We start from the raw sequence: 14161 nt of genomic DNA, 5'->3' as shown, positions 1-14161 counted from the left end.
AAATTTCAAATTTTCTAAAAGGACATTAAACTACACAACCACCCTTGTAAAAACAGGGGATCTCACTACCTTAGGTCTGAATATATCAATGCACTTTTACCACCAGACCAAAATCAAAATATTACAACAACTTTAAATTGCATCTGACTAACTACCTTGTTACAACATAAAGTCTGCACATCATAAAACTAAAAAGTACTTATTTGCTTTAATATCTGTAACATAACAGCCAATGATAAGACTCCCCCACCTCACATGTAAAGACCCCTGACTGCATATTATGTAAAACTGCTTTACAATATAACATGGCTTTTATATCACGAACATTTATACAAATATTAATAAAAACAAAACTGCTTCACTTAAAGTTACTTCTTCATTCTCCTCAGTGTCCTTCTAAACATTAATGACAGTGGGGTATATGCTTTACAGTTCACCCACGTGTTTAATAAAGTCAAAAACATTCCAATCCTTCTAATCCATTTTCTCTTGCAAAAACATATTTCACATGCCTATTACTACATCTATTGGGATAAATACTTTATAGTCTCCCATTTACTCACTGATTTCAGTGTTACTGGTCTTCTTCCTGATTATATCCACCTCCTATCACCAGTCTCTGGTTCAAGTCCAAGACACTCCTGAGTCTTCTTAATCAGCCCTTGTGCATTTTTTTCGGTCTTTCAAGTATTTCCCTTTGGAACAATGGAAAAAGCTTCACTGGCAAAGTCTCTATATTATTTTGTAACAAATATTACAGTTTGAGAGCCTTCATGTGGATCCTTAATATAACCTACTGGTTACTGGTCTCTCTATGGTCTTTGTTGTCAGAGGAAAGAGAAGCAGAATCCCCTTCTGCTTGCTGGCTCACTCCTTGTTCGATAAATTTATTTCCTCCTTAACATGGTCTGCATCAAAAAATGCCTTTGATCTTTCAGAAAAAATATTCTGAAGACAGCTAGATAGAGCAGCCTGAATCTCACACCTGTTTCTCAACTTGTCCTGATTAATGGAATAAACCTACCTGGTATACACTGAATAATCATTTTCCACAAACACTCTTGCCTCCAGTTTTTAATACTTTTCTTTTCTGCCATAGATTTGTTAGGGTCAGCTCTTAGCTGCTTTCTCATAGCTAGGTTAGGAGCATGCATACAATGTGCCTGTTCAATAAACAAATCCTGTTGTGGAACACCAGTACAGTTGCTTATTTGTACTTTCAAAAAAATGAACCAAGAAAAAAGGGAAAAAAAACCTCCAACGGCAACCAAATAACCAAACCAGGAGTTTGGAAAAAGCAGTCGCCAACCACAAAGTAGTAATCCACAAAGTTTTATTAATGCTGACAACACACAATGCATTTTCTTCGTCAGATTTCATCAGATAACACAATCCACAAAAATACACGCTTATATAACTCCTCACATTAAATAATTAACTAATTACCAATAAAACCTTTGCATCAATTAATGGAATAAATATGTAAGGACAAATAGTTTAAAAACATAATATAAAAACCACATTTAAAAAAACTGTTTAATAAATATCAAATTAATATATATGTATATGTATGACATATGATAAATGTATGTTAATATATACATATATATATATATATATATATATATATATATATATATATATAGTAAAAAAATTCACCTTTTAACACAGTTAAAAGAATAAATATGTAAAAACGTGTGCAATACTACCCTCTAGTGGCTGATAACAGGAAAAAACCTTTATAACTTGGCTGCTCTTAGTTTTAATAATGTACAAGTGAAATACTTTCATTCAGACCAGGGTGCCTTCCTGCATCCAAAAATACCTGCCAATATAGCTCCCTGTATTTAAGACGGGTTTCCCACAACCCCCCCTAATGTCTTTGGGAACAACCTCCAGTACAAAAAACAAAAAAGTTACTTTGGCACATTCCTGTGTATGTTTATACAGGGCATTATTATCATTATTTTTACTTATATCATAAAAATGTTCATAAATCTGCCTTTCAGGCATCTTTCAGTCTTCCCTATATAAAAGGCATAACATGCCTCACAGGATACCAGATATACCAACCCACTGGAGTTACAATTACTGTGACATGTACTATGAACATATTTATTCCTACTTTTAATACACACCTTGTCAGTATCTATTATGTGTACACACTGTGCACATGCCCCACATTTGTAGGTACCCGGCCTCCTGGCCTTTTAAACAGGCTTCATTTTTTCCATTAATTCCTTTAAATTAGTTCCTTTTTTAAAAACAATATTTAAAGGCTTATGTTGCATGTCCTTTAAATCAGTAAGAGAGGTGAACCTGTCCCATTCCTTTTTAACCAACTCTATTACCCGATGGGAATCACTATTATATTCCAAGGTAAATACCCTAAGAAACTTATCATCCTTAATATTAACATTGTTAGAGTTTGACTCAATACTTTTACCCAGCAAGGGCCTAAATCTTGACACCCTTTGACTTTTAATGTATAAAATGGTATCATTCAATAATTCATCTGAGTAACCCCTTTCTAGAAAAAGTTTTCTTAAAAAAAGACATTCTTCATCAAAGTCATCATCCAGAGAGGTGAGCCTACTAGCCCTAACCAATTGCCCTTTGAAAATACTTTTCCTCTGTGAAAAAGGGTGGGCACTCTCAAAATGAAGATATGAATTGGGGAATGTCTCCTTTTGGAAGACTTCTGACTTAATACCACCAGTAATTTTAATAATGCACATATCCAAAAAGTCAACCTTATCAAAGGAGACATTACTAGTAAAATGTAAAAAAGATGTGGTGGTATTAAGATACTCCAAAGATTCTTCTAGTTTTTCCTTGGAATTATTCCAAAAAATACAAATATCATCCAAAAAGTGCCTGTATAAAACCCAACAATCACAAAATCTAGAATTAAAGATGTATTGTTTCTCCCACCAGGCTAAAATGATGTTAGCATAGGTTGGTGCACAATTAGCACCCATGGCTACCCCCCTTTATCTGGTGAAAATATTTGCCAGCATAATAAAATGAAATTACTTTTCAAAACCATGTCCATCAGATTTAAAATAACCTGCAAGTCATCACTAGAAATTCTAGTTTTAAAGTTAACCCCTCTTCTTGAGGAATAACGGTGAATAGATCTTTAATATCCACTGTTACGAAAATGACATTATCAGAAATCATGTTCATATCTATACCCTGAAGGAATTCCCACAAATCCTTCAGGATAGTTTTCTCCGTATTCCAAAGTTTTTTTCAATTTTACATCCAAGAAATTTGCTAATGGCATAGTTTTTGAGCCCTCAGCCAACACTATGGGTCTAAGAGGGGGATTTAACTGTTTTTTATGGACCTTGGGAATCCCAAACATAGTAGGTATCCTAGGTTGAGAAGCATGTAAAAATCTGAAGGTGTCTATATTTAGTCCTTCCAACAACATATCATTTAGGGCTACCTCTATTTTCTTATATGCCACATGGATCTCATTATTAGAAACCTTAATATAGGTAAAGAGTTCTCCCAAAATTTCATTCATCTTCCCTTCATAAATTACCTGGTCCATAAGTACCGTACCCCCCTTCCCTTATCAGGTTTCATAACCCTGATCTGCGAGTTTTCCTGTAGCTCACTTAAAATATTTATCTTATTTTCATTTAGGTTATACTTTTTAGATTTACCTACAACCTTTCTTAATTCATTCGCCACTATAACCTCAAAATTCTTCAACTGAGGGTGTATAGGTGGATTATATTCACTTTTACGTTTTAAGCAGGCCTGTGTATCTGTTTTGGTTTGTCCCTGAAACATAACTTCCAAATTAAGTTGTCTGATGAACATTTAGAAATCCAGTAACAGCCTAATAATATCACATTTGTTTTATATGGCACGAATTTAAAACCCCTGGAAAGTAAACTAAAATGATCAACAGTTAATTCAATACCAGTGCAATTAAAAATGTTGCAATTCATATAAGTAAATATATTGTTCTCACTAGTAATTTTATCAAAATCCCTCACAGGGTAATCATTTTCCAAAGGTGTATCTACCCCTTTGGTCCTGAGTTAATACCTCTGATGTCAATGGAAATATTGCTGTTTCATCATCCCACTGTGTCCCCCTCCTCTCCGAGGTGTATAGAAATATTGAGGGGCCCTCTGGTTCATTAATCTTTCTGAATGCCGAGGAGGGGGATACTCAAGGGTCTAACTGACTAGATATCAACAATATCTAAACACTCAACATTTACTTCATTCCTCTCCCAACTCTTAATATTTTTACTATTTTTCCTAGGTGCAGGATAGCATTGCCTTTCTTTATACTCCAAAATGTCCCTGTTCGATTTTTTAATCTTGCTGTTAATATTAACTGAACATGATTCATCTATCTTATCCATCATAGCAAAATATTTCTTTCTTTCTGCTTCAACAGTATGTAACAAATCATTTGTAATACAGTTGTTTAAAAGTTCTATAACAGTGGTGAGTTCATCCATTCTAGTTTCATTACATCTAATAACAATCTTGACCACATCAAGCCCACATCTATTAAAAATCTCCACAAGGTCATTGTAGAAAACAGAACTATTATCACTGTTGTTGGGGAATTTAAACACTCTCAAACCTTTGGGGACAATTACTCTTTTCAAACACTCCTCTAGGTACTCATTATAAATTTTTAGAGCCTTAAACTTCCCCAACACTTCGGCTAGTTTATTAATGTTATTTCTGTATGTGTCATTGTTTGCTTGAACATTAGTGACACTATTATTTGCACCAGACTCAAAATTAATGTTAAAATTAGTATTAAGTCACTCAGAGAAATTTCTTCTCTGTTGAGTCCCAGATGCCACTTTTAAATTATTAAAGTCACCTTTATTTCTTGAATTGGAAACATTTCCGCCAGTGCCATTACTGCCGTTTGTATCAATCCTGCTACCGCCATTCTCTTTAGAAGAGAATACGTGAGGAGTGTCTAAAATATTTTTTCCTTAGCTTTAGTGAATCCATTATCGTCACTCTTGCCAGAAACAGTTCCAACCGCTCCAACCAAGCGTTCGCCATCACATAATTCTTCCTGGTTACCCGGAAGAGTAGAACTCAGAACTGTAACCAGTTTAGTACTGATAGGTGTCAGTAAATCCACAAGTTGCGAAAGCTGCCCAATAAGCTTTTGGGTCTCGCCAAGGTCATCCCTCTGGTCCCTTGGCAATCGTGGTGTGGAAACCGAATCTTTCATTTCCCAACAAAATTACCAAAAACCAAGAAAAAAGGGGAAAAAATCCTCCAACAGCAACCAAATAACCAAACCAGGAGTTTGGAAAAAGCAGTCGCCAACCACGAAGTAGTAATCCACAAAGTTTTATTAACGTTGACAACACACAATGCGTTTTCGTCCTCAGACTTCATCAGATAACACAATCCATAAAAATACACATGCTTATATAACTCCTCACATTAAATAATTAACTATTTACCAATAAAACCTTTGCAAAAATTAATGGAATAAATATGTAAGGACAAATAAACAGTTTAAAAACATAATATAAAAAACACATTTAAAAAAACTGTTTAACAATAAATATCAAATTAATATATATGCATATGTATAATATATGATAAATGTATGTAAAAAAATATATATATATATACATACTAAAAAATTCACCTTTTAACACAGTTAAAAGAATAAATATGTAAAAACTTGTGCAATGCTATCCTCTAGTGGCTGATAACAGGAAAAAACCTTTATAATTTGGCTGCTCCTAGTTTTAATAATGGTGCAAGTGAAATACTTTCATTCAGACCAGGGTGCCTTCCTGCATTCAAAAATACCTGCCAATATAGCTCCCTATATTCAAGACGGGTTTCCCACAAACCCCCCTCCCCCCAATGTCTTTGGGAACAACCTCCAGTACAAAAAACAAAAAAAGTTGCTTTGGCACATTCCTGTGTATGTTTATACAGGGCATTATTATCATTATTTTTACTTATATCATAAAAATGTTCATAAATCTGCCTTTTCAGGCGTCTTTCAGTCCTCCCTATATAAAAGGCACAACATGCCTCACAGGATACCAGATATACCAACCCACTGGAGTTACAATTACTGTGACATGTGCTATGAACATATTTATTCCTACTTTTGATACACACCTTGTCAGTATTTATTATGTGTATACACTGTGCACATGCCCCACATTTGTAGGTACCCGGCCTCCTGGCCTTTTGAACAGGCTTCCTTTTTTCCATTAATTCCTTTAAATTAGTTCCTTTTTTAAAAACAATATTTAAAAGCGTATGTTGCATGTCCTTTAAATCAGTAAGAGAGGTGAACCTGGCCCATTCCTTTTTTAACCAACTCTATTACCCAATGGGAAACACTATTATATTCCAAAGTAAATACCCTAAGAAACTTATCATCCTTAATATTAACATTGTTAGAGTTTGACTCAATACTTTTACCCAACAAGGGCCTAAATCTTGACGCCCTTTGACTTTTAATGTATAAAATGGTATCATTCAATAATTCATCTGGGTAACCACTTTCCAGAAAAAGTTTTCTTAGAAAAAGACATTCTTCATCAAAATCATCATCCAGAGAGGTGAGCCTACTAGCCCTAACCAATTGCCCTTTGAAAATACTTTTTCTCTGTGAAAAAGGGTGGGCACTCTCAAAATGAAGATATGAATTGGAGAATGTCTCCTTTTGGAAGACTTTTGACTTAATACCACCAGTAATTTTAATAATACTCGCATCCAAAAAGTCAACCTTATCAGAGGAGACATTACTAGTAAAATGTAAAAAAGATGTGGTGGTATTAAGTTACTCCAAAAATTCTTCTAGTTTTTCCTTGGAATCATTCCAAAAAATACAAATATCATCCAAAAAGTGCCTGTATAAAACCCAACAATCACAGAATCTAGAATTATAGATGTATTGTTTCTCCCACCAGGCTAAAATGATGTCAGCATAGGTTGGTGCACAATGCTGGCTACCCCCCCCTTATCTGGTGAAAATATCCGCCACTGTAATAAATGAAATAATTTTTCAAAACCATGTCCATCAGATTTAAAATAACCTGCAAGTCATCACTAGAAATTCTAGTTTTATCCACCAAAGTGGCTTCAAGCCAAGCTAACCCCACTTCTTGAGGAATAACGGTGAATAGATCTTTAATATCCACTGTTACAAAAATTATGTTATCATAAATCATGTTCATGCATGCATATGATATGCCTTTTCAATAAACAAATCCTGTTGTGGAACACCAGTACAGTTGCTTATTTGTACTTTCAAAAAAATGAACACAGTCTGCACCTTCTGGTTATCTGGTACATCAGAAAATCTCAGGTTTTCCCTATGGGCTTAGGTTCATAGGTAGATACTAGGCTATTGGCCCTAGGGCCTATATAAACCTAGCCAAAAAATGTACCCTGGCTTTCGTCAACCAAGAAAATTATTTTCCTGTGCTCCTGTCGAGCAGAGCCTCAGAAGTGATCCCTGGGGTGAATTTCCTATTTCCCATTCAATCAAGATTTTTCTTGAAGAGTGCTAATGAGGACCTCTGTTTGACATAGATAGGTAGCCTGTTCCAGAGTATGGGAAGTCTCTGGGACAGGAATCTATCCCTCCAGCATGTTCTGTTTATTGTGGTGACAAGGTTTAGGTCCCTAGAGTGTGTAGCTCGGAAGCTTCATCATCTAACTCGACTATATGTGAAACAGTTATTTTAGAGAAGCCTTATAATCAACCAGCCTTTTCTTCAATTCACTCTCTGATTTTTCCAGTTTTATCAGTTCGTCTGAATAGCCATTTAAAGCTTCTTCCTTTTTTTTTTTCTAACCTCTTGTTATTTGAGTTGACATATTCCATCAGTGTTTTACTTGTTTTAAGCACCTCTGAGTACATATGGTTTATTTTTTTCTCTGAAGTACTGGAAGCTGTCACCTGTACCAAAGCAAAACATGAACAGCTGCAGGATTCTTCCCATCTAACATCTTCTCTTCCTCTTTTCTGGAAGATTTTCTCTCAGGTTCTCCAAACTTCTTATATGTTAACATCAAGGGAGTGTAATTACTAGCCAGTAACTGAATTTTAACCAAAAAGACAGTTTTAATGGCCCCTTTTACTCAATTTCTGTTCTGCAGACTGGGAAAGCTGAAATCCACCTGTTGATCAGTCTGCAGCTATCTTGGAAGGCACTCAAGTGCACAATATTTTATGACTTGCTTGGACCTCCATACAGTGACTTGCCTCACCATTTGAGAAATGTTACCCTAGGACATGGAAATCTTTCTAGCAAGTGAGACCCTACCAGTCCCCTCAGAACTATAAGTTCCTCCCTCGACTGAAATAGCAAGAAATGCAGCTTGTGCTTACTGCACAGCTAATAAATTTCAGCAAGATTCAAGGGAGCTGGAACCATTGGGTGGGGAGTGGGGCAACTGCACCCCCCCACACACACACACACACACACACACACACACATACACTAACAGAATCGTGGACTATGTACTGTGCTCATAGCTCAGCTAAGAAAAAAAAATATGGTCTGGCACTTCATACTGGACAGTCCCATTCTAAAGTGTTTTGTAATGCTTCCCACATCAATCACATGTGGGACATTCAATATCATGGATTTTGACATCGGATGCTCTGATCACTTAAATCATATTGTGTATTTTGCTGCAGAGATGAAAGGTTCTAGCACCACCCTTAGTTCATTGGCGGGCAATAAGACCCCCGAGAAACTTCTTCTAAAGTCTCACCAGAATCTAAAGTCTGTTATGTGCTACCAGTGAATTAGGGGTGGTGCGAGTGCTATGAAGGTCACTATAACTCCTAGTAGGTACATCTGTTTCTTTCTTTTTTAATATAAAAAAGCTTCAATTTCTCAAACCTATAGTTTGCTCATTAACGAGACAACTCAGGATTTGGTGCTACCCTACACGAGTCAAACCGAGCAAAAAATACACTCATATGAATTGCTTTTCTAAGTACATTTAATTTTTAACTTTGCTAAATAACTTTTTTTAAACTTGCTACAATGTCTTCTGAAATGCAACTGGACTGTGAGGTTCATTTCCTTTTCAAGCTGATCCTGATATCTGGGAGACAGGCAAGAAAGAACCAATAAATAAAGTCCCTTGCAAAATCCATTTACCTACTGACACGTTAATCATGAAAATTTCCACTTAACCATAAATTCTCTCTTGCTTTTCCTCCTCCCTTTTATGAAAATGCTGTATTCTACCACTATTGCAGCTGTCATTTAGTAGTGACAAATGTTTTATTTATTTACCGATTTGATAGGTACAAAGGTTTCATTTCAGTGGGTTACCCAGAAGGGCTGACAGGCTAAGTGACTTGCACATGGACAAATCAAGTATGTAGCTAAAAGCTGAGCGACTCAAACCCATTATTGCAAGATGAAATCCATCAGTAACTCATACTTTTAATTGTATGAGCATACATATCTGCCATCAAAACCTGGCATCAGAGAAAAGACAATATCAGTACCACAAAATATCAAAACAGAATACTAGCACACAGAAGCTAAATTTAGTGCTTTCAGTCTACTTTATTAATGTCCACATAACTTCATCAGAAAAAAATACAAATGCATTAAAACATTCTTAAAAGATCATTCCTCCAAACCACATGGAATTGTATAACCAATAAAATCCAAGAATCAATTTGTGAATGAGAATTTCTCAATAAAGGTAGTTGAAATGACCAATCAATCTAGAGGCCAATCAGACTTCATCTTGAAATAAAAGCTACGGTTACACTAAACACGTTTACAATGTAACTAAACTCAGAACTGACCCATACACATATATAAGATTTAAAAAAATAATCAAACTAAAATCGTTGTGCTAAAAAAATTTTAGATTTGTGTGTTCATTTAAGCCAAGCTTAATGTCAGCGCACAACCGTAGTTGCCACTCTGCTTTGTGTTACTCTAAAAGACATCATAATTACCACCAAAGTTATTCAAATCAACTTTGTCCAGGACAAAGAAACATTTTCTAAAATTAGAGCATGTTGCAGAATGCTTCGCTAAAGCATTATTCAAGTCTTTTTTTTTTTTGGATTGCCAGTACGTGCGCATATATTCTCTTATTCAACTTGTGTAACAATTTTCCTAAATTATAATTAGGACAGGTTTCACAGTGCACTACGTACACACCACCACAAGAATCACAATTAAATTTGTCTTTTGCAACTATAGTCTTGTCAATGGCTTCAATGTATACACTGGAACAATTTGCTAAGAATCGTCAATACTTAAATTTGCTACAACTAAAAGTCTCCATAAGACCAAAAGTATTGTGAATAAGGTGTACAGGTTTGTCAAGTAAAGATTTAACAATCAATTACTTTAACAGAACAGGTGTTGCTATGATGACACTATTGGTTGATGAATATACATCTAAAACCAAAGTTTTGGAAGCAGACATTTTTAAAAACAAGGTTATTATCCACCATGTATATTTTTCTTAGTTTAGCAGTCTTTATTATGGCATCAGTGTTAAGACAACAAGGCTGATGTCTACCATTATAAATAGAAAAAGGAAGAAACTGGTGAGAGATGCAGCAACGTACAATTCAGGCACAGCCTATACCCCAATAGGAAAAATATTTCCTATGGCCAAGTGGTCCATTCACACAGTAACACTGATTAGAAAAAGAAGTCTGATTAGCCGCTAGATTAACTGGTTGTTTCAACTACCACCACTGAGAAATTCTCATTCACAAATTGATTCTTGATTTTATTCATTATACAATTCCATCTGGTTGGAGGAATGTTTTAGTGCATTTGTTGTTTTCTTATGAAGTTCTGTGGAAATTAATCAAGTAAAATGAAAGTGCTACATTTGGTTTCCGTGTGCTGGCATTCCGTTTTAATGTTTTTACTTTTGGGAAGGTTACCTTGGTTTTTAATATTAGTATCACCTTTGTCCTTTCTCACTCCGGGTGACAGAGTTAAAGTTTTACTATAGGACTGTTCATTCACAGAATAAACATATAATGCACAGTTTTGTTTTATTTATATTTGTATGAAGTAACAGATTATGAAGGCAGTGTCTTTGGGAAATCAGAGATATTTTTAGCTTGATAGAAAGGGCTAAATTATGCGCGGCCGCGGTGGTGCAGCGGTTAGCGTTGCCACCTCACAGCAAGAGGTTCTCCGGTTCAATCCTCGGCTGGGGTGCTTTCTGTGTGGAGTCTGCATGTCCTCCCTCTGGTCGCGTGGGTTACCTCCGGGTGCTCCGGTTTCCTCCCACATCCCAAAGACATGCTGTAGGTGGACTGGATACTCTAAATTGACTCTAGGTGTGTGTGTGTGTGTGTGTGTGTGTGTGTGTGTGTGTGTGTGTGTGTGTGTGTGTGCGTGTGTGCCTTCTGTGGAAGGTTGGGTGCCGGGCTGGCAACTCAACACCGTAAAACTCCACTGCCAATCATGAGCGGATAGGTGATCCGCTGTGGCGACTCCTAACTGGGAAAAGCCGAAAGAAGAAGAAAAAGAAAGGGCTAAATTTTCTCTGGCCTTTTCACATACAACAGGAGATTCAGCCTCAGACAATATGTGTGTTTGCTGGGGGAAAGGGATAGTTCATCCTCTCCATCTACTTTGACATGATTTTCTTTTACTTTTTTTCTTCCGTTTAATTATTCCTTTTTTTCTCAGTTTTATGCTCAGGATTTTATCTCTCCCTTCCTGTTCTTTTTCAATGGGATTATGGCAGGAAGAATCTGCTACAGACAATGCCTTCCAGGGCTGTATTAACCTTTTCTTTCTGCGAGTTTTCCTTTATTTGGTTTGTATACCACTTTAAAGAACCTGTCTCATACTTCTTTTTCTTTATCTGACTTTTTACCTCAGCTTCATATTCTTTCTTTTGTAATACAGGAAGCATTTGCTGTAAAAGATATGTCTTTACTGCTTTCAGTCTCTGCAATTTAGTGTCTTTACTAATCCTCTAACAGGGTTCACAGTTAGTATCTTGCAAAGTCCCAGACAAAAAACTTGGTGACACTGAAAATCCTGTAGCACTGCTTTTGGCAAGTCATTAAGAAACAATACCAAAAGATCCCTGCTAGAAGACATTTTCACACAAAAAAGGAACTTTTTTAAAGCCTAACCAAGTGGAAATCTTAGCTGAAGCAAGCAACAAAATCACATAATGGAAAATGAAGTCAAATGACCAGTGTTTTCAAAGCAGTGAAAAGTTTAACTTGATCAGAGGAAAGGTATATAAATGTGTTGCTAGAAAATATACTTAACATTGGGTTCACAATGAAGACTGATGAAGCAAAAAATATGAAGCGAGAGTTACTCTTACAAATGAAGAGACCACCAACTCCTTGAAAAACTGAACAATAACTGACACTGTGTGTGCGTGTCTTTCGGCTTTTCCCGGTTAGGGGTCGCCACAGCGGAACTCCGGTCCGCTAATGATTGGCAGTAGAGTTTTACATGCTGGCTTGCCGGGCCTAACGCACAACCTTCAACGAAGGAATGCCCATTCACGCATGTCGTCACACAGTAGACGCTTTAACTGAGAATCGAACGGGCAACGTCTAACTGTGAGGCGACAACGCTACCGCAGCACCACCACCGCAGTGAACAATAACTGACATTACTGAGAAGAAACCCAAATGTTATTAACAAAAATTCCTCCTAAGAAGAGCCATAAAACCTCTAGGAAGTAACCAAAGCTTTGGTGGTACATAAATGTACATGCATTTCTAAATAAATCAGTCCAAGCAAAATGAAAATAAAATAAAATAAATTACCATATGATGCTCTTATGATGTTGTTGTCTTTTGGCTTTTCCCGGTTAGGGGTCGCCACAGCGGAACTCTGGTCCGCTAATGATTGGCAGTAGATTTTCACGAACGCCGAGGTGCCAGCTCGACGTTCAACCTTCAACGAAGGCACGCCCATTTACGCACGTCTTTTGAATGCCCACCCAACCATGGGGAGGACATGCAGACTCCACACAGAAGGCACTCCCACCACTCCAACAGAGAATCAAACGGGAGAACCTCTTGCTGTGAGGCAACAACGCTACCGCTGCACCACCGCGGAAGTCATATGATGCTTTTATGATATTTTGAGAAAAACATAACGTTACACAGAATGCTCTCTCAGCACTAAAGATTCCAGCAATTAATCGTACAACATCAGAACAAATAAACTAGAACAAATCAAAACAAATGGTTATAATGAATTCTCCTGTGAAAAGTTTGTAAGGTTGGTCCTTGTGCCTGCAATAAACCAACTTCCTGAAGCAAGAATGTCCTGAAGAAAGAATGACAAATACTGAGCCATAAAAAATGAGAGAGGAAACTGCAGCATAAATCTATCATTTTATATAATGTTGTGCACTTTCATATTAATGCCTACCTGAAATACTGGTACTACTGCAGATACTCCATTGGGATCCGATGCATCTCTCAAAAGTAAACAGAGCTGGTAGATAACTTGTTGCTAAAACAGAAAAGAAAAATAAGATGATTACAATACAATACATGTACAAAAAAAATATGACGAAGAAGCATGGTGAGTGCTTAGAGGAGAAAGAAAATGGTTGCAGAGTTCGTATAGGATCTATGAAGGAGAAAGTAGATGTTACATATAGTGAGCATTTAGCTGACTGGAGGAATCACAAGCTGAAGTAAGGATTTCTGAGGTTGAGGATGGGGGATTACCCAATTCTGTTTCGGTCGAGATGTTAAATGAAGTTGAACCATCTGAGGTTTCACAGTCAGATATCGTTGACAGAGTTTCTGGGCAAGAAGAAAGTAAAGGGACTGCTGCTGCCATCCTTAAAGAGGGCTGTGCGCAGTAGAAATCATTTGCAGATGCAGTACAAGATGGCAATAGTACAATATCAGGTACTGTTGACATTGCAAAAAAGGAAAAAAAAAGATATACAGATACTAAGAAAGAAGAAGGAACAGAAAAGATCCTTTATATGGGACAAAATAGTTTTGCCTTTGGATTTTGGAGCAGTGGACATTAGACCTTTAATACATCTGAGAAAGGAATTGTTTTGTGACATTACTTTTCAGACTAAGTTTGATGTACAAGTTTCTGTATTTGGGTGCATCAAAGAATCATTTGTTTTCTGTGGAGCAATTATATTTT

At 36.4% G+C, this 14161-nt stretch overlaps 1 protein-coding gene across 1 annotated transcript in view; it reads right to left on the bottom strand.

Moving 5' to 3' along the window:
- Positions 1-14161, bottom strand: part of PIGH (phosphatidylinositol glycan anchor biosynthesis class H) — a 434798-nt gene that overhangs the window by 235149 nt on the left and 185488 nt on the right. The window contains exon 3 of the mRNA XM_044074170.1: positions 13418-13501. Within this exon, the coding sequence (XP_043930105.1) occupies positions 13418-13501 (84 nt within the window). The remainder of the gene's footprint in view (positions 1-13417; positions 13502-14161) is intronic.

The sequence above is a fragment of the Protopterus annectens genome, chromosome 6.part0 (genome assembly GCF_019279795.1).
Source record: "Protopterus annectens isolate FY-2018-M chromosome 6.part0, PAN1.0, whole genome shotgun sequence".
In the NCBI taxonomy this organism is placed as follows: domain Eukaryota; kingdom Metazoa; phylum Chordata; order Ceratodontiformes; family Protopteridae; genus Protopterus; species Protopterus annectens.
Note: the sequence above shows the minus strand (reverse complement) of the source record. Positions and strands in the feature narration are given on the sequence as shown.